Here is a 21,736-nt window from a genome sequence, read left to right on the forward strand (position 1 = left end):
AATAGTGCGGCCCAACACTTGTGACCTCATTTAATCTTAATTACTTCCTTCGAGGAACTTTCTCCAAATATAATCACATTGCGGAGTTAGGCTTCAACCTGTGTGTTCTGAGGAGGACACAGCTTGGTTCATTACACTATCGCAGACTAAAGTGCTTTAGCCACCAGTTGTCTCTGAATAAGGTAGTGCCGTGGTATAAACTGTTTTACAGAGATTAATGTGGTCTCAGTAGGTAGAACGATACTTAGGAAATGTTTAGAAAGCCTCTGCATATTATTTCTTCCTTTGCTTTATTATTATTTTTAATGTCCTTTCTGATCTCTTTCCTTATCCTTTCCATACTCCCTGTATTTGTATTTGGGGACCTGCATGAGATCCTTTGTGATGGGTTAGAAATGTATCCGTTCAGGCTATTAGGCTGTAACGAATACATCCAGAGAGTGGACTGTGTGTGAAACAAATAGACAACAGGAAGTGTAGGGCTCAGATTTCACTGGGGAGTCTGGCTAACACCACCAGTTCCAAAGAAACTCGATTTCAACGGTTGGTACTTTTACCAGAGAAATGAGGAGCAGAACACATTTCAAAGTGCTTCACTCTAGTTTCTGTAATAAAACCCCCAGATGGTGTTTGAATCCCATCTAACGCAGACTTTCTCTCTGCTTCTTTCACTGCTGTGGCTATTCTGGATGATTTAACCACATTCTCCCTACCCACTCTTTGAACATTACTAGAGCAGCTCCCCTCCAACTGGCGCAGGCTCATCTGTCACCAGTGCTCTAAGGCGGCTCCCTCTCTAGGGTTAGTGGCTCTTTCTTCAGAGCCAGCATCTCCCTCTCTGATTTATGATCGCCCAGGCCCTCTTTCTGTGGTCCTGAAGTATTTGTCTTCTCCCCCCGCTGCAACATCTCTTCAATTCTACAGAATCTCAAAACAAGTATGTTTTCTCTCAACCGACCAGTTCTCGGTGCGTAAGTGGAAGCTGAAAGAATGAGAAATAGGTCCTTCTGATTTGTAGAGGCGGGACCTCATGCTGCAGGGAATACTGCACTTGTTCTGTCATGCCCATGTACCCAACCCTGAGAAGACTGGTCTGGGAAAACTAAACCCACCAAATCGATTGTGGGTGAGGAATTGTGCACGGAACATTGTTCCTTTATTATGAGCTTTAGTTATTGCAAAAGTTATCAACATACAATTTAGATTACCCACAGTAAAGAAGATATCTGGATAAGTTTAGATACATTTGGATACATAAGAATTAAGAATGTCATTGAAGGTAATAAGCTGACTAGATATGTTAGACCCTTTCTGTGCTGAAAACACCTTATTTTCCTATTTATTTTAAAAATACTTTTGTGAACTTGTTAACTTTGTCTCATGTAGATACGTCTTTATGGAAATCAAGCAAAATAGTTATATATTTAATTCATATTTTGCATTTAGTATATGTTTTTATTAAATAACGTTCATTTTTTAAATTATAGACAGCAAACACAATCTCAATAAAATAGTGACGTCTTCGTTAGGAAAATAAAGGAAAATGTAAGAATTACCTTTAGGTAAGATCTTTTCAAGCTGCAGAAGTTTTTCCCAGAGACATATCCACACATATTTCTAGGACAGCTCCCCATTGCTCCCAACCAAGATAGAAACCCAATTACCATATTTGTTGGTTGACCTAAAGCAGAAAAACAAAATACCTGCTATGGACTGAATTGTGCACCCCTCCCTAAATTTTTTGCTGAAGCCCTAACCTACAGTGTGACTATATTTAGAGATATGGCTTTCAGGAGACAATTGAGGTTGGGACATCTGGGTGGCTCAGTCAGCTGTGTCCAGCTCTTGGTTTCAGCTCAGGGTCATGATCGTAGAGTTCATGAGTTTGAGCCCCTCATTGGGCTCGGGCTCTATGCTGACATCACAGAGCCTGCTTGGGATTCTGTCTCCCTCTCTCTCAGCCCCTCCCCTTCTCGCTCTCGTGCTCGCGCTCTCTCAAAAGTAAATAAATAAACATTAAGAAAAAAAAGGAGACAATTAAAATTAAAGGAGGTCATCAGGGTGGAGCCCTAACCTGAGGGGATTCGTGGCCTCCATAAGAAGAGGAAAGGAGAGCCCGTTCTCCCCCCATGTGAGGACACAACAAAGAGCCAGGAAGAGAGCTGTCACCAAAAACTGAATTGGCTACTACTTTAATCTTGCATTTCCCAGCTTCCAGAACTGTGAGAAATTAACTTCTGTTGTTTAAGCCACCCAGTCCACCCAACAATGACTATTGTTATGGAAAATTTAGGAAAATTAAAAAAAATCCGTATGACTCTATTGTAATCTCAATGAATTTTTTGATTATTTGAATAACATTTCTTCTGTTTTCAAATTATATAAAAAGAGTCACTGTATTAAAATTAGAGAAAGAAAAAGCAACAAGAAGGAAATGAAAATTTTATCACCCACAAATAACCATAGTTATAATTTTAGTGGATATATTTCTATGGTTGCTATACAGTTAGAATTTTTTTTTGCCATTTTGATCATAGAAGATCACACAGTATGTATAATTTTACAACCTGCATTATTCACCTAACAAACTAATGTAATGCCCCCCCCACATATTTAACATTCTTTAACAAAAGAATTATTATGAATGACATTATAATCTTCTATAAAATTGACAGATTATTATTTATTCTTTCAGTTTTCCATTTAGGTTGTTTGTAATTTTCTGCTATCATAAAGCATGCTCCAATGAATATATAACCCTTGTTTTTAATTTTCTGATTATTTCCCCTAAATAACTTCTTAAAAAGATTCCTATATCAAATTATGTAAACATGCTTGAAGATTGTGATAGCTACTGCCAAATTATTTTCTAGGAATATTTCAGGAGTTTATGCTCTCACAAATAGTAAATGAGAGTTTCCACCTACTTGTATACATGAGGTATCAGCAATGCTAAATACAGTCATTTAAAAAAATGTATTTGCAGTTTGACAGCAGGGAATTTTATATCCATGTTTGAAATTTATATGTCATTAATTACTTGTGTAAGTGATTTTGATTTGATTTATCATTTATTAGTCATCTGTGAATTTCTTAATTCCATTGCTATTTTTCTGTTGGAATTATTTTTCACACTGATATGAATTTTCTTTTTCTTAAAGAAATTAACAATTTCCAATTTACCACTGTGTTTAAGTTTTTCAATGTACAGAAATCATTATATTTTAAAAGTTTGTTCTTTGTTTTTAAATGTTCTGATAGTCTTTTACTATCCCAAGTTCATATAAAGATTCATCTGGTTTTCAAATTATTTATCATTTTATTTTTCTCTTTTACTTTTTAAACTGTGTGAAACTCTCTTCTTGTGTAAAATTTGAACAAAGTTATTTCTCTGCTACATTTGTTGGCATAAAATTATCTCAGCCCTACTTCTGACCAATCTGTTTTTATTTTCCCAGTTGAGCTGAAATGCAATCTTTATTATATACTAATTCTTATTAGCTTCTGCTCTTTTTAATGTTTTTATTTATTTTTGAGAGAGAGACAGCGTGAGCAGGGGAGGGTCAGAGAAAGAGGGAGACACAGAATCTGAAGACAGGCTCCAGGATATGAGCTAGCTGTCAGCACAGAGCCCGACGCAGGGCTCAAACCCATGAACCGTGAGCTCATGACCTGAGCTGAAGTTGGATGCTTAACCGACTGAGCTACCCAGGCGCCTCGTAGCTTCTGCTCTTAAACAATCTAATGCATCTAATACTTTTAGAATTATTATAGCTTTATCTTATATTTTAGTATCTGAAAAAAGTTGCCTATTGTTCTTTGTTTTCATATTTTACTTGAATATCCTTGTGTATTGATTCATTTTGAAATTACATTTCAACACCCTAAAGTCATTCTGCAGGGTTTTGACTGTTGTTGTGTTAGGCTAGTAATTAATTCCATAAGAATCAACACCTTTTACAATATTCAGTCTTTGCAGTCAGATTGAATTCTGTGGCATTGTTTTATATATGTGTGTATGCATACATAAAAAATATATATGTATCTTCTTTAGTCCTTTAGTAAAATTTTATAATTTTTTAATAAGGGTCTTGCATTTTAAAATAATTGCCATTCCTAACTGGTTTCACTCTTCAGATAGATTTTCCTCCACTCTATTTTCTGAATGCCTGTTTTTGTGAACAAAAACACTATCAATGTTTTATAATTTATTTTGTCCTTGGCCACTTTATTAAAATTTTTTTCTCTTGTTATTAATCTTTTATTTGGTTCACATAAATTTTCTATGAATCAATTCATATTAAGTTCACATGATGGTGATTGTGTCTATTTCTTTGAAGATGAGTTCTTTCTCTTATTCTGATTTTAGGTTTTATTGCATTGGTTATAATCATAAAAATAAATGTTCTTATCAAGGGAAAAGAGAGAAAAATGGCATCTTTTGCCCTCATGAATAATTAGTTGGAATGCTTTGGTTTTTCTTTCCTTTGCCCATGTCCCTTTTTGATGATGCTTTGTATTTTTACTTTATTTTTTTCTCTATGAAGATTTAAAATTTTAATTCATTTATTTTCTGACCATTTTTTGTAGCAGTTGTTTCATGTTCTAGTGGTCTTACTTCTTAATGTTATTCATTTTCCATTATGACTTTCCCATAGTGAAGGAATTTCATTCATTTCTTAATAATCTGAAATATATGTGGGTGATATGTTTTCCTAGTTTTTGTGTACATGAGGATATCATTTGTTTCCTGTAGCCAAAAGTAATAATTCAGCTGGATATAGAAAGCTTATGTTAAAGCATTTTCTCCTAAAAACTTCATATTTTATTCCATTTTCTTTGACACTCATTGTTGTGGAAAACAGATCTAAATATAACTGAATTTTCCCCCATGTCTGTAATACATACTTTCCCACTCACTTATATTTAAATGTTAGTCATTTTTTCATTACCTTTGCCATATTCTGAGTTAGTCGATTTGATCTGAAGACATGGGTCTTTGGGGGCAGGAAGGTTTCTTTCTTTCTTTTTTTTCTTGATAGTTGCTTAAGTTTAATTTATTCTGAATTCTTCTCCAGTACCACAAATAATGTGTAGGTTTAATATCTGATGTCTTGACACTCCAGATGTTTAACTTTTCTCTCATAAATTTTATGTCTTATGCTTTCCCTATATGCTATGAGATTTTTCTCGGCTTAGTCCTCCCTAATACTTATGTGATTTTCTACAATATTCAGTCTGCTTTTTTTCTGTTTTCAAAACAGATTTTCATTGTACTATTGATTTGTTCCTTACCTTCTCTCCTCCGTTCATTTAGCTCTCTATTTGTCCCGGTTTCAAACCCTGTTCCTTCTTTTACTAGCTGTGTGATCTGGGTTAAGATATTTAACCTCTGTCCTCCATTTTTCTCATCAATAAAAGGAAGATAATAATTATTTCTATAGAATGAAATCAGATTGTCCTTGGAAACTTTTAGAAAAGTTTCTATCCCATAGAAATGTGCCAATAAATGTTAACTGCTATTATTGTTACCTTCATCATCATCATCATCATCATCATCATCATCATCATCATCATCTCTGCCCTCATCTCAGTGATACTTCTTTAAGTTGCTGTCATCGGATTTCTCTCTCTCTCTCTCTCTCAGTGAGTTTGTTTATGGAAGTCATATTTTATTGAATTTTGGGGAAAATCCAATATAGGTATTCTCTAAAACATATTCCTGCTGTAAATCTTTTTCTAAATCTTCACCTTGAGTATAGTGTAAAACAGAGCTTTCTATGTTATAGAATACTTTCATAAGCCTCATGTTGTTGCTGTTGTTAATTTTTTTGCTATGCCTCCTTGTACAAGGAGAGATCTTTTGACAGAAGACAGGATAAATTAGTTCTCTTTGTTTGCCCTACATTTTTACTTGGATCGTTCAGGATCCTCTTCTTGATCTCAAGTCACAGGGCTGATTCATATCCACAGTATTGAGTCAAATTGCTGCTGACTGGCTGTTACCTAGCAGGAGGGGTGGGTAAGAACACTCTCCCACTGCTGTTCTATCTACAGAAGGGAACGTATTCAATTCAATTCATTCATCCTCGCTCAAAGTAGTGGTTGTGAAAACTGTACTTTCCAATGCATTGTTTCATCACTGTCTTGTCTTGCTTCATATTATTGATTCATTTTCCACATACAAGATGTCATTATGTGCCTAGTTCTGCCCCCTGCCAGGCTGAATTGTTGTGAATTCCAGCCCCTAAATAGATCTATAAAGAGAAGTATTAGGGGCTCAGTTGGTTGAGTGTCTGATTCTTGATTTTGGCTCAGGTCATGATCTCATGGTTCATGAGAGCAAATCCTGCATTGGGCTCTACACTGAACGTGGAGCCTACTTAAGATTCTCTCTCTCCCTCTTCCTTTCCCCTTCCCTGCTCATTCATGTTCTCTCTCTCTCTCTCTCTCTCTCTCCCTCTCTCTCTCTCTCTCTCTCTCAAAAAAAAAAAAAAGGATTCGTTGTGATTTGGAGCTCATGTGGACCTAGATCCTGCATTTTGGAGGAGCAGGTGTTAGGTAAAAATCACGCAGGCAAGTGTGTAGAAACCTCTAATTTTCCTCCTACTTGCTTTTATTATTTTGTCTTAAAGTCTTATTCACACTTTCATGGAATTGCCCTTAGGGGTCTGGCAACATGTTCACTAATCTTTCTAGTACTGTTGACACTTTGCATCTGTATATGTATTTTTATGAATATTTCTAGGAAAATTGAGAGAAACTGAATAAGGCCCTTACAGATAGTTTTCAAAATTTCCAAGTTAGAAAGAAAAAAAAGACTTTCTAATCATAGAATCAAAGAGGTTTTAAACCAAAACTTTGATTTTATAGTTGAAGAGACTCTTTTGTCCTTCTAGTGTCTTACTTGTTGACAAGAAAAATATTTTCTGCTATCCGACATGACTTTTACATGCTCTTTTCCCGTATCCTTCTGTACCTCTTTCTAATAACCAAAAATAAAGTAAATATTCAAACTGGGTGAATAGCTCTTATAGGAGTTGATTCTTCATAATGTTGTGACATTTCATATTCTAATATGTCTTTCCCTTTGTATTTCAGCTGCTGGATGACTGTTCCTCTCGTCTCAAAATGGTCCGCCCTGCCAGAGCCTTGTACACCCCAGCAGGGGAACCAATCTACTCATGGGACGACATAGAGCGAGACATGGTCATCTGTGTATCCACAGGACATGGTTTTATAACCCAAAAGGGTATGGATGATAGTTTCTTTTCCATCAAGTTTTTGAAGAATTAAAACACCCAGTCTTTTCTTCAAAGAGATTACTCTCTGAATTTTATATTCCATCATGATAATTTTTAATCATTATCTTCCTCCACACTCTTCTACTCAAGTTATACTTCTGTGCTGGAAACTCACTGTTGACACCATTTGCACTCAAGAATTCAATCAGAGTTCTGTTAGTCTTGAGCCTTTTTCAAGGGCCATATTTGCAGAAATTCTAAACAGCCTGATTTGAAGGTATTCCCTTAGCATGAACCCTGAGGAAAGCTAGGCTCTGTTGACTTCCTACCTTCAAGTTATTTAAAACTTAATGGTTTATTAATAGCGACTATACAGTTTGCAGATCTCTTTTTTAGTAATAAGTAAATATATGCTCGTTTTATTATTTTATCTATTCTTTCTTAATTTTCTTTTCTAAGTGATAACAATGGAAAAGAGCACATATTTGTTATTAAACCAATTCTTGCTCTTTATCCTGTTTGCCTGAAGAATTTTTTTAAAAATATTTTTCTTGGGGTGCCTGGGTGGCTCAGTCGGTTGAGTGTCCAGCTTCAGCTCAGGTCATGATCTCACAGTTCGTGGGTTTGAGCCCCACATTGGGCTCTGTGCTGACAGCTCTGAGCCTGGAGCCTGTATTCAGATTCTGTGTCTCCCACTCTCTGACCCTCCCCTGCTCACGCTTTATCTCTCTCTCCCTCTCTCTCTCTCTCTCTCTCTCTCTCTCTCTCTCTCTCAAATAAAGAAAACATTTTAAAAAAATTCTTTAAAACAATTTTTTTTCTAATGTTAAATTTTTGAGTTAGAGAGAGAGAGAGGGCGCACAAGGGCATGAGTGGGGGAGGGGCAAAAAGAGAGGGAGACCCAGGATCTGAAGCAGGCACCAGGCTCTGAGCTGTCAGCCCAGAGCCCAACACAGGGCTCAAACTCACGAACTGTGAGATCATGACCTGAGCTGAAGTTGGACACTCAACCGACTGAGCCACCCTGATGCCTCAGCCTGTGGAATTTAAAGTCCCTTTTAGGGGGTAGCTATACATTAACAAAGACATAATTTTCAGGAATTATGAACATGATATCACTTTAAAAGAAATCAAAAGATTAGTAAATGAATTACCTAGGATCCCTAAAATAACTAATACTAGATTATTTCTTTTTAAATTCACCATAAGATTATTATTATTATATGTAAGGTACACAAACCAAAAACTTTTAAAACAGCCGCAATCCTATCTTTACGTTTAGCCCAAAACAAAAGTATAGGAATGAAGACTGAAATGCAGGATTACTTGGGGTGCCTATCATGTCCTGAGGTATTCCACAAATACCCCTCCAGTGCCGACCTACATCAAGGGAGCAGTGTCAGTCATATTCTTTACATGCTGCTGTCCCCATCACTCACTATTAACTCTCATTCCAGCTCTTGGTGACCCTCACTATGTGGTTACTTAGAAGAACAATGTTGGGGTCCTTGTCATTAGTAGGTATTAGTTGACAGCTTTCTGTGTTCCCAAACTACACAGCCCTATACAAGAAATATAAGGCAGGGTTGCTTCCCTAAAAGAGTCTTCAATCTAATTAGGTATATGAACACCATTGAAAACTAAACAAACAAAGGGTACAGTAGGAGGTACTTTTCCAGTTTCTTCATTGTTAATGCTCAGTCTTTCATACTCTTGTGACTGCCTTTGGGTGCCTGGCCCCATCCTCCTGGCTTCACTGTGTCCATTGAGACTTTATGAGAAGTAAAGCTAGGGCAGCCTGGCCAGACAGGTATCCAAAAACACAGAGAGAACTGTAGGGCCCCTTCCCAGAAGCAAGCTTGCTGCCCAGAAAAGCTGAAGGAAAGAGAGAAGATAGGAGATGCAAACGCCACTTTCCCTACCATTTTCCCCCATGTTAGTTCTTTGGACCTCTGACAAAGCATGGTAGACAAACTTTTTTTTTTTTTTTGCTTCATCAATTATGTATATCCACGTGGATTACTACGATATGACAGTTGATTCTTTTCTTCTGGAAGTCGGTTCCCATAATTCACCTTCATATTTTCACCTTCATGATGAAAAGCTTAGTGGTTTTCCCCAATTGTCTGATTGATAGCAGAGTTTAATTTGATTGTTCTTTAGAAACTTATTTTACTATATGAGTTGGCATTTACTGTTTTTCCTTAAATAATTAAGTTAGAAATAATCATTAAGTAGAATATATTGTTAAATACTCAGCATGCTTTAAAAAAAGAGAAATGCTACTAGTCTATCTATATCTATACTATATGTCTATATCTATATAGATAGATATACTTATGAAGGGACACTTCAGTAATTATTATACTCAAAATTTGGCTGTGATCTACTGGCTTAACTATATGGTAGAAAATAAGGCAGTCAGGGAGTTTCAAAAAAGTAAACACCTCATAAAAACTGTTTTATGTACTATAATATAAAAACATTTAGCATGAGAAAGTTAGTCATCAAGAATCACACTGGGTTTTTGAAAAATAGATTTGTTGTGGCCAAAAAAATCAGATGCTATTAGAATGGTTTCTTTCAGACGGACCCCCAGCAAAAGCGAAAGAGTTCTTTATGCCACGTGTCATCGGTTTGGAGCCCTGGTCTCACTGCTGTGTTTACCGTCTTTTCGGTGGGTTCAATTTCTGTACCACTCCCAGGTTAGCCTCCAGTTCAGGCTTTGTACAAAGCCTGGAAGGAAGCCCTCTCCAGAACGGCCATTCTGTAGAAAGCCGAAGAATGTTAGCACATATCTGATGTGATGAGCAAGTCAAGTGCGTAATGAGTCCAGCATGGGAGTCAAGGATTTCTGAGGGATCTTTGAGTTTTTCATCATCTTGGACTTTTAATTACTTTCTATAAATACATTGATATGTCTCTCAAAATAATCTTTTTAACAGAGTTAAAGCAACTGATGGAGATCAGAGCAAATTATGCCAGAATCCGAAGGCAGGAGAGGCCTCAAGCCACAGACACGGTGGTGTCACGATCGGAAAAGCAGCAATTTCCGGTACAGCCGCACAGTTAGTTTCTCTGTGAGCCGTCACATTTTGTGCGTAACATATGCGTGTACGTTCATGTGCTTGCTATGATATGACAATTACTTATCCTTTTTAATTTTGTATAGTATCTTTTGAAAAAGTTGCTACCCTCTACATCTTATATAGAGTGGCATTTGATGCCTTACAGGTGTTCTTGGGAATGAAACAAACCTAGACAAAATAATATCAGTAAAATAACTATCTTAGATGTATTTTCGTCCAGAAAAAAAATGGGAAACTACTATTATTATTGAAAAATAATTTGTTGGGGTCAAGTATATATATGTATATATAGAGAGAGAGAGTGCATATTTACATATATAATTTTGTGGAATCAAGTGTGTGTGTGTGTGTGTGTGTGTGTGTAATTCAATAATAAAATAGAGTGTTTGACCATCTAACACTAAATTTGACCCAAACTGACATTTTTTTCTGGTTCAACCACCCTATTTCCCAAACCTCCGAGTTAAAATCGTGCATTTCCTGAAATGGCTGATGGCCACTGAACACCACATGAATCAGTCTCTCCTTCTCCAATTTCCCTGCAGTTTGGCCTGCGGTAGAGCAAGCAGAACTCGTTATGGGGCACGGCTACATGCTGTTTACAAAAATGAAGCTGGCTATTCCAAACTAAGCTCAGTAACAAAAGTCGTAGACTGTGGCCTTAGTACTCAGAACTTAGAGAAAGGGTGTATGCCCTGCTAAAAAGAAAAGTCATGTAAGGATTTTTTTTAAGGCTTCAAGGGAGATCCTTAGCAATCTTAAGTAGCAATACTCCAGGAAGAGAAAAACTTACCTATTAATTTCTTCCTGCAATGAAGAAAGAACCTCTCTCTCTCTCTCTCTCTCTCTCTCTCTCTCTCTCTCTCTCTCTCTCTCTCTCTCTCTCTCTTTTAATAGCAGTGACAAATCAGAGTTTGATTTCCGGCCCTGGTAGAAAATTTCAAGAGGAATGTTCTTCTCTCTCTTGCTCTGAAAGCCACTCACAGCTCTGAATATAAATTGCAACCTGGCTAGGTGTGTACAGAAAGACTTAGCTGGCTCACTCCTCAACCCGCCGCTTTAAGGCAATGCAGTAGATCATGTCTACTGAAGGGGCTCTTGGTAATCATTGCAAAAGGCCTAGTATTTACTCCCAGTCTGCAAATCAGTGGGGCTGCATGAATAAATTCCTGCTGCTTCCAGCACCACTAAAAGGAGAGCACACTGAGGTGAAATTTCACATGTTACATCCACAGCAATTTGCCCTTTTGCAGACACTGTTGTACGATGTTAGAGATGTAAAGGCATCCCCAGAACAGCTTTGTGACACATAGGAAGAAAAGATTGCATGTGACCCCCATTTTTCTTTTTTTTTTTTAACAAGAAAGTCAAAATAAGAAAGGTCAAGGAACGTGCTCCAGGCCAGAAAGCGGGACAACAGGATTCTTACCTGCTAGGCTTCTGCTTAGAATGATTGGATCACAATTCCCACAGACACAGAACTTTTCATTTTTTATTTGTTCAAAATTCCTGGAAAACAAAGGCATTTCTCTAGGTGCAAAAGTACCTATCATTTTTCTGCCAAAGAAAAGTTGATTTGCTATGAAAATGGCATGATTTCACCCTGGATCAAATGTGCAAATTCTTGTGAAGTCTTCACTGTTGCATGTGAATACGCCTGAAGCGAAAATTGGCAATATCACACAACGGTCTATCAAGCACCAGGAGACATAAGGCAAAACTCTTTAACTGAACTTTTCTATTACCAGTAAATGGGATTTTAGATGTAATATAACAGTCATCAACACATCACATTTTACCAGCAAGGCAGGGACACTTACTTTGTGCATGTGGCTTACACGGGGTAGCTTGACAGTTCATAGCTACTTTTAACGAAGACCATGAACAGCCCTGCTCTTTCCTTATTACTGACCTTCCTCCTTCGTTGGCTGGAAGGTGGGCTGGGGAGCGGTTACTCCACCTCAGCAAGGAGCATAGGATAAGACTATTGCAATTCTGTTCAGCCTTCCCAGGCTTTTAATAAACCAGTAATTTCCTTTGGGGACATGTTTATCAAATTTGAATCAGCTTCGTATATATAAGTCATATTTCAATATTTTCCTATCAACTGGAAGCCATTTATTATTAAATACTAAAACAACCATCCCCAAGTCCATGGCCTTCTCCAGAAATTTATTTCCTGCTGGTTCACAAACACCCTTAAGGTGATCCAGATGTTAATCAACAGTGTACCAGCATTGTGATTGTCCTCAGGAGGACTTTTCTGGACGTTTTTGCCCCATCCCTAGCTTTTGTCGCCTGATGAAGTGTTGGGGTGAAGTTGCATGTGTCTAAGCCAGGTGACTAAAAGTAACATGCCTGAAAGTTTGACAAATATTTTGAGATTAACTGAAAGTGTTTTTATAAATAAGAAACATCTATCTGGGTTCTTATGTCAGTTTTGCAAAACAGGACACATTAGTAGTGATTCAAAATGCAAAGGTCATTTTGTGGAGCAATTACCTGAATTTCCATTTCTTTTTTGATTTTCATAATAACTAAATTTTTTTGTGGGCTAAGGAAGCAAAGCAAAAAAACAACAAAATGGTAAAGATAAGTTTGTTCCATTTCCCAGAGAATCACTTAGAAATTGTAGCTAGTGGCTATTGCTGTGTTTATGAGCTAATCTTGAATAATAGCCCAGGTGTGCTGAGTGTCATTGAGATTTGTGATTCACCAAGGCAGCAGTTTTTTTGTTTTATTTTTTTTCTGGCATCATTTGGAAGAGAGCAATCAAAACCCACAGATCTGTGTTATTCTAGGTCATCACAAATCAGATGCAAATGTCCTCAGTTAAATGGAATTTGGACCCATTGGTGATCCTCAGTTGTTTTTATTAAACCAATGGCTCCAGTTCCCTCTTGCCTCTGAGCACATCTCAACCCCTCCTAAGGAGAGGTAGGCAGAAAGAAAAGCAGTTTTGTTTTCAGTGCAATGAACTAAAATTCTGCATAAGTGGCATGGTTTGGGGCTGCTTAGTCTTAGCCACTGCAAAGAGGATCAACAAAGACTGTCATTCAGGTAAGTGCTGACAAAAGTAAATGGCCCAACTGCATAACATGGCTGTTCAGGGGCTATCTGCTGCCAGCTATAGTGTTTTCTAATTCTGTGAGTCTGTAATATAAACTACTATCAATAGGCTGTCACCCTGTACTATACGTGCAAATAGAAATATATGAGGGGAGAGGAAGTGCTTATGCCCGGGCTGCAGCTGGGTTAGGGGAGGGAGAAAGAAAGAAGACAGGAAATTATAATTATATGACAAGTACAATGGTGATTCTGAATTGGATGTGTGATCACTCATTGTTGTATTCCTGTAGACGTAAGGTTCAGTTATCCACTGGATCCATTAGGTCCTAGATTTTCTGTTCTAGAAATTTCGAACGTTGCCTCTGTCAGACCTACTGAGATAGCTGGGCAGTCAGACTCTACCTGCCACCAGCAGCAGCTGTTTAAAAAAAATTCCAGAAGGCATACTCTCCGTAAATAACCCTGCACACTGTGCTAGACCGGAAAGGAGGAGAGGAGGGAATCTCCTAGAACTTCTAGGGTTGGTGCCCCCAAAAAGAGGAGACATGATTATCTCTCTCTCTTCATTCTACTTCTTTCCATTCTTCCTTTACTTTCTTCTCTCTCATTGCCTGTTAGTCTTCTCTCCTCAATCGTAGTCTCCCCTGCGTTCCTCTTCTAAGGGCCCTTGGATCCCATCTTTAATTTTAAAAACAATCCTTTCTGGAGCAGTTTGTGGATCAGCAGGGATGCTTCCTTAGTATGATTCTCAAAGTTGAATGGGCACAAGGATCACCTGGAGAGCTTGAGAAAGCCCAGTCTTGGGCTGATCACAGAGATTCTTTATTTTTTTTTTTAACGTTTATTTATTTTTAAGAGACAGAGAGCAACAGAACGAGCAGGGGAGGGAGACACAGACTCTGAAGCAGGCTCCAGGCTCTGAGCTGTCAGCACAGAGCCCGATGGGGGGGCCTTGAACCCATGGGGCTCGAACCCATGAACTCTAAGATCCTGACCACAGCTGAAGTCGGAAGCTTAACCGACTGAGCCACCCAGGTGCCCCACAGATTCTTATTCCGTATGCCTGAGATGGATCAGGCAGTCTGCATTTAACAGACCCCAGGGATGGTGAGTGGTTAGCTGACCACACCTGGAGAAACTCAGCCGGGACTTCTGTGTCAGCCGGGCATGGCTCAAGTGCTAAGGACCAGTTTCAAGAACGCTGGAGTAGGAAGGCAAAGAAGTACTTCCTATGTGTGTGAGGGCTTGAATCTGAATGTCCTCATGTTTTGTTTTGTTTTGTTTTGTTTTGTTTTGTTTTGTTTTGTTTTGTTTTGTTATCACCATTTTCTTAAGAAATAATGGAAATGTTCTTGGGTCAGGACTAACCACCCAGAGATTATAACCAGGACTCAGACATTGGAGACAAAATAAGTGAGTGAGTCTGAGGTAGTGAAGCTTCCCATGTTAATTAAGCTGCCTTCAGTGCTGATAACATCTTGCTATTTTAAAGGTCATAGAAATAATGTCAGGACTATGGAGCACATATCAAGGAGCAGAGTAATTTTGAGGGTGGGGAAGAATAGCAAGCTTCTTGGGTTTTCTTCTGCATTTTTTATGTGTACAAAGAGAGAACGCTTTAGAACAAGGGTGGGGTCCTATTTGCTGAAGTGACCCTTTCCGCACTGAAGGAACTTCTTATTAGTGGAGAGGCCAAACCTCTTTATGTTTGCTCTAAGTCTAGTTAATGTGGAAGGCTGAGCCACCCACATCCCTGGCAAGCTCATCTAAGAGTGTGAAATTCTACAGGATATTATTTCAGTTCAATAGTAAGTGCTCTTAGAAAAATTAATTTTCAAGATAGTTCTCTTGCTCCTTGAATGAAATCTGTATATGCTGGGAGACAGACATTTTCCTTAGTTTTTGAAGAACGAATATAGGGGCGCCTGGGTGGCTCAGTTGGTTAAGTGTTCGGCTTCAGCTCAGGTCATGATCTCACGGTTCATGGGTTTGAGCCCCACTTCAGGCTCTGTGCTGATAGCTAGCTCAGAGCCTGGAGGCTGCTTCAGATTCTGTGTCTCCCTCTCTCTCTGACCCTTGCCTGCTCACACTGTCTCTCAAAAGTAAATAAAAAAACATTAAAAAAATTTAAAGAACGAATATATATATAAATCAGATAGCCAGACACACTCTTCTGTTCTGCGTGCTGGGTATGCAAAGGTATGGTGCTACTTGGATAGTGTAGGGGCCTAGAATGTTGGATTAAAAGGCAATAAAGTGAGGTGAGAGGTGTGGGCATGGACCAGATTGTGTAGAGCCTTATAGGTCATGTTAAGGAATTTGGATTTTCCTCTTCTGAGTACAGTGGGAAGCCATTAAAGGAAGTAACATTAAAGATGATTAGACATGGTGTAATAAATTAAGCTTATTTAGGTTACAAATTACAGAGACATACTCAATTTACCTCCAGTGGTGGAGGTTTTTTGGAAGGATTAACAAGGCAGTGAGAATGCACAGGGAAGCCCGACACACAATCTTCATGGTGGTCTCTGTTTGAGATGCATGGGGGCACCTGGGTGGCTTAGTCTGTTGAGTGTCTGACTCTTGATTTCAAGTCAGCTCATGATCCCAAGGGTGTGGGGTCAGGCTCCACATGGGGCTCCACACTGAACCTGGAGCCCACTTGGGATTCTCTCTCTCTCCCTCCCCTCTGCTCTTCCCCCATATGCACACTCATGAGCACATGCTCTCTCTCAAAAAATAAAAATTAATAAAAATATGGATGGCTTATCTTTGTCCAGATGACCACCCATTAGTCTGCCATTTCTGCTCTTGACTTCATTGTTGCTCAGTCTCCTTGCTTCTGCTGTGAATTTTCTACTTCTTTACAGACTCTTCTGCTCCACACTGAGATGCTCACTTGCCTGCTCATGGCCTCTGTTGCTTGGAGGCTACTGTTTCCTGCCTTCTCTTTATATTTCTTTTGGCTCCAGGGCTACTCTACCATCTGAATTACTTTCATTGTGTCTTCTAAAGGAAGACTAAATGGCTGGAGGCCAGCCAGTAGCTGCCTTTTACTCATTCCTTTAAATTGGGATGTCGGGGATCACATGATACAGAGCAGAGCTTAACTGTTTCAGCAACAGTGTGGATTGATTTCCTCAGGAAGCCTCGGATATGGCTGGCATTGGGGATCCATGGCATTTTCAGTATTGACCATAGTTCTGCCATTGTTATGGTCCTTTCCTCTCTTCACCATTGAAATTAGCAACAGAATTATCTAGGCCTTCACTATTTCTCTTTAGTCATTGAGAGGCTTTCCTCCTCAAGATTGGCCATTCATGGGGTGATCTTTGCGATACAGGCAACACAAGCTTGTGTTGGAATCTGTGACTTTGGTTACAATATCAGGATGGATACCAGCTAGACTCACAAGTTACACTTCTTTTTTTTAATTTAATTTCTTTTTTTAATTTACATCCAACCTGGTCAGCATATAATGCAACAATGATTTCAGGAGTAGATTCCTTAATGCCCCTTACTCATTTAGTCCATCCCCCCCTCCCACAACCCCTCCAGTAACCCTCTGTTTGTTCTCCATATTTATGAGTCTCTTATGTTTTTGTCCCCTTCCTGTTTGCTTCCCTTCCCTTATGTTCATCTGTTTTATATGTGAAAGTCCTCATATGAATGAAGTCATATGATATTTGTCTTTCTCTGACTGATTAATCTCACTTAGCACAATACCCTCTACTTCTATCCATGTAGTTGCAAATGGCAAGATTTCATTCTTTTTTATTCACAAGTTACACTTCTGAATATAATCAAGTCTGTTTGAGGAAGTAGATCTTGCTGAGATATCCTGGCATCCAAAACTCAAGGCACTTGGGCGTCCAGGCAATTTTTCCAAATCAATTCAGAATGCCAAACCCTTATCAGACCTTTCCTTGCCTCTTGTTTCATGCAGTCATTTTGATAGGCTGAATCCCATTATGGGTTTTAATTTTTATTACTATTTCTCTCCCTCTCTCTGCTCTGCAAGGTGAACCTGGCTAGCAACTTTCTCAATGTTGAAATGTGAGTTCTGCTGAGTGGGCTTGACCGTGGTCTGCTGAATTTGAGTCGCAAATCCTTGTTGTGCTCCAGAACTGCCATGCTTTAGTATTATCTGTTGGATAATGCCTCGTTCCCATGAAAAAGTTGATGTGGGCCACAACCATATATGGAACTAAAGGCTGTGTACGTAAGAGGCTTCTGAGGGAGGAGCTCTCACCAGCCGTGAGGCAGAAGGCAGCAGCTGCACATAATAGTACTCCAGGTCCTTGCTCGGGAAATGAACAACTCAACAACAAAGGGAAATTTTCATTGCACCAATTTCCAACGGTTCTTATGAAGGAAAAAGAAATTCATCTGTGGGAATTTTAAGTCTTTCAAAGTTGTTTACTTACATTATTGTACTTTAGGCCACTGCATTGCTCACCCTCCAATTATTTTTTTAAGTTTGTTTATTTATTTTGAGAGAGAGAGAGAGAGAGAGAGAGAGAGAAAATCCCAAGCAGACTCCACATCGTCAGTGCAGAGCCTGATGTGGGGCTCGATCTTACGAACCTTGAGATCATAGCCTGAGCTGAAATCGAGAGTTGAATGCTTAACTGACTAATCATCAAAGTAAAGAGCAAACTCCTCCCCAAAGTACTCAATGCCCTTGGGAATACTATGCTCCACTTGGCCAGCAGCCTCTGTTTTCTCACCCTTTGCTCACAGAGATCTGCACCCCAGTCACCCTAAACATCCCCTCAGTTGCTCCCAAATTATGTGTTCCCTTTTACTTCCATACCTTTGTCCATTCTCCTCCTATGGTGTTTTTGGGGAATCATTCTTGGCCACTCCCCACACCCATCTCTGTTAGAAACTTCCTTCCATGTGCTCCCTCTGCCCCCTTTGCTTATCACTTATTACTGTTGATGTACTTTTTTCTTCCACTGGTTTCTAAGCTCCTTGAAAGTAAGCCAGACTTGTTCACACCTGTATTCCCAGTGCCTGAATATTCCCTGCTCTACAGTAGGCATTAAAGAATATTTACTGAATGAGTGTAACAGTTAGGGTAATTGATTGATTAAAAACCTGCTTTTAAAAAAAAAAAACTTTTAATGTTTATTTTTGAGAGATAGAGATCCAGAGTGTGAATGGGGGAGGGGCAAAGAGAGAGAAGGAGACATAGAATCTGAAGCAGGCTCTAGGCTCTGAGCTGTCAGCACAGAGCCTGACAAGGGGCTTGAACTCACAAACCATGAGGTCATGACCTGAGCTGAAGTCAGACGCTTAACAGACTAAGCCACCCGGGTGCCCCCAAAACCTGCTTTTTAATATACACATTGAATCAGAGTTTGACTTTTTGTAGAACTTTTTTCTCATATGCACTGCTTTGGACTTGAGTGTCCCCCACAAAGTTCATAAGTTGAAATCCTGTGCCCCAGTGTGATGGTATTAAGAGATAATTAGGAGCAGATGAGGTCATAAGGAGAAGCCCTCATAAATGGAATTAGTACCCTTGTGAAAGTCACAGGAGAGTTTCCTTCATCTGCTCAGCTCTCTGTCCTATGAGGATACAATGAGAAGTCAGTAGTCTGCAACCCAGAAAGGGCTCTTACCATGGGACCCTGCTGGCACTCTGATCTCAGACACACAGGCTCCAGACCTGTGAGAAATAAATTTCTGTTGTTTATAAACCTGTGGTACTTCATTGTAGCAACCTGAGCTAAGACATGCCTTCCCACATCAATCCACAAAATACCACATAAACTTCTAATAAAGCAAGTCTTGTACTTGTTGCTAAGACAGCATAGCTTGACTCAATTTCCTTCATCTTAAGACAAACTGAAGCAAGGTTGGTCATCATCCCTTCTTTGCCAACTGTAACTTCCAAAATGCTCCTAAGGCCTGATGGAGTAGAAAACACTCTTCTCTCATCAGTGCCCAAACGGACCCTTAACTGCTCGGCTGCCTCTGCCACAGGCAGGCTGGCTTAGAAGAGGCCTGTCACCCCCTCTCACAAGTGTGATGATTTGTGGCTGAGAAGGGAGAGCCTGCTCTCTGAACCACATGCCCCCTGGTGCAGTCAAGCTAAGGGAAGATGAATGGCATTCTAAGACAGACATCTGAATGTTTCATATTAAATTAGTCCCATAGAGCGCCTAGAATTCTCATTCCATAAATCACAAAGTAAAGTAAACTCACTCCTAGGTTAGATTGCTGTGACTTTGGCCTGTGGTGTCGTAGATAATCTGAGAATAGTTAAACATTTGTCTGAAATAGTAATAATTTCCAGCATATTTACTCAGTGACATAGAAGTGACCCAGACTGATCTCTGTTGCCAGAAACAGCATGTAATTGGGAGTCAGCCAATTTAGGACATTTCCAAACAAGGGTCACTTCTCCTCACCTACTCTGCCTGCTCTGGGACTGCCATGGGCTCCCTCGGGGGCTGCTAGGTGCCGGGACTAAGATGAGCAGACTTCATTTCCTCCAGAGCAGGGACTGCAAAGCACTGATGCACCCTAACCCCTGTACTAAATGGCAGTTGCAGCACCAAGTTGAAATCTACTTTCACTTTCTTTGGTCTAAGAACCTTGACTCCACTAGAGCCACATTTCTCTTGAATGGCAAATGTTTATTCTGAGAATATATTACATATCCTTGGATCAATTCTGGTACTTCCATTCCTGAGCTAACACTGTGCTTACTGGGGACAAAATAGAATGGAAAGAACATTAGACCATTCAATTCCATGCTAACTGGCTTAATGAAGGCCCACTGATTCTGATTCAGTAGTGAGGTACAACTGGACAACAAGAGTTATGACAGCTAGAATTCTAGCTGACCCCAGGAAGCCTATCCATCTGCTTGATAAGGCTTGTTACAGTGTTCACTAGGACATGCATCCAAATCATCTTTACACTCAGAAGCACAATCCAAATTTCACCAGAGCAGCAGAGGAAGGCCATGGCACAGCTTAGTGATGGCTGAGGACTGGAGATGGTTCCTTCCAGGGAAAGATCTTTGGACTTGGTGTCAAAGGCCTGAATTGAGTCTTGCCTCCTGCACTGTTGGACAAGTCTTTTGTTATACAGATCAATAGGATTATAAATGTCGAAGGGGAAGGGTACTAATGCTGGTGCAATGTCTATACATGCCGGGTACCATGTTGGATTTTGACACTGTTGTTATCTGTTTAACTCCATACTCATGACCACCCTCGGAAGTAGACATTTTTTCTACTTCTACTTCTGAACTTTACAAACGAGGAAGCTGAGCTTCTGAGAGGTGAAATATCTTGCCCCAAGCAGGTGGAGGAATAGGTGAAACAGGTGATGGGGATTAAGGAGTGCGCTTGTTGTGATGAGCACTGGTGATGTTTGGAATTGTTGAGTCATTATATTGCACACCTGAAACTAATATAACATTGTATGTTAACTGTATTTGAATTAAATTTTAAAATAATGATAATAATAAATAATTTTAAAACAACCAGCCAGTAAGTGGCAGAACTGGGATTTGAACCTGGATCTGCCTAACCTCAAAGCCTGTAGAAACTTCAGGTTACTGGCATTCGTAATTATGAAACTGAGTTCACTGGGTGCCTTCAGTGAGTAATTCTGTGGTTTAGCCACTGCCTGTTTGGAAGATTTCCCTGGTGACAACTAGGCTAGGCAAAGTAAGCTACACTTGGATGCCCAACCCAAGGTGGGTGGGGCGCTGCCGTATGCACTGGAGTGGCCCTCGCCCACTCTTCAGGACATAGCAAGTCATCTCGGCTCTCCCTGCTCTACTCCAATGGCTGTATTCACCTATGTGTTAGTTGCTAAGGCTGCTGGAGCAAAGTACCACAGACTGGGTGGTTTAAACAACAGAGATTTATTGTCTCACAGTTCTAGAAGCTAGAAGTCCAAGGTCAAGTTGGCAGCAGGCTTGGTTCCCTCTCTAGGGGATAAGGAAATGATCTGTTCCATGCTTCTGTCTCAGCACCTGGTGGTTTCCAGGCAACCTCAGGTGTTTCTTGAGTAGAATCATCATCCCAGTCTGTGCCTTCATGTGCCTCTCCTTGTCCAAATGTCCCCCTTTTGTAAAGACACCAGTCATATTGGGTTAGGGGCCACCCTCCCCCACTATGACCTCATCTTAACTAATTACATCTACTAATTACCTCCTATTTCCAAATAAGAACACATTCTGAGATACTGAGGGCTAGGACTTTGATATATGAATGTGGGGGAGGCACAATTCAACCCAAATCAGTCAGAAAGAAATGTCCCACCCCTCACCCACACAAGCACACAAGCACTTCCTCGGAGCTC

The 21,736-nt window shown here is 39.6% G+C and overlaps 1 protein-coding gene across 1 annotated transcript in view; it reads left to right on the forward strand.

Moving 5' to 3' along the window:
* DCDC1 (doublecortin domain containing 1) overlaps nucleotides 1-21,736 on the forward strand; it is a 400,051-nt gene that overhangs the window by 375,767 nt on the left and 2,548 nt on the right. The window contains exons 37-38 of the mRNA XM_029915553.1: nucleotides 7,102-7,252; nucleotides 10,190-10,299. Coding sequence (XP_029771413.1) covers nucleotides 7,102-7,252; nucleotides 10,190-10,299 — 261 coding nt within the window. The remainder of the gene's footprint in view (nucleotides 1-7,101; nucleotides 7,253-10,189; nucleotides 10,300-21,736) is intronic.

This window comes from Suricata suricatta, chromosome 11 (assembly GCF_006229205.1).
Source record: "Suricata suricatta isolate VVHF042 chromosome 11, meerkat_22Aug2017_6uvM2_HiC, whole genome shotgun sequence".
NCBI classification, from domain to species: domain Eukaryota; kingdom Metazoa; phylum Chordata; class Mammalia; order Carnivora; family Herpestidae; genus Suricata; species Suricata suricatta.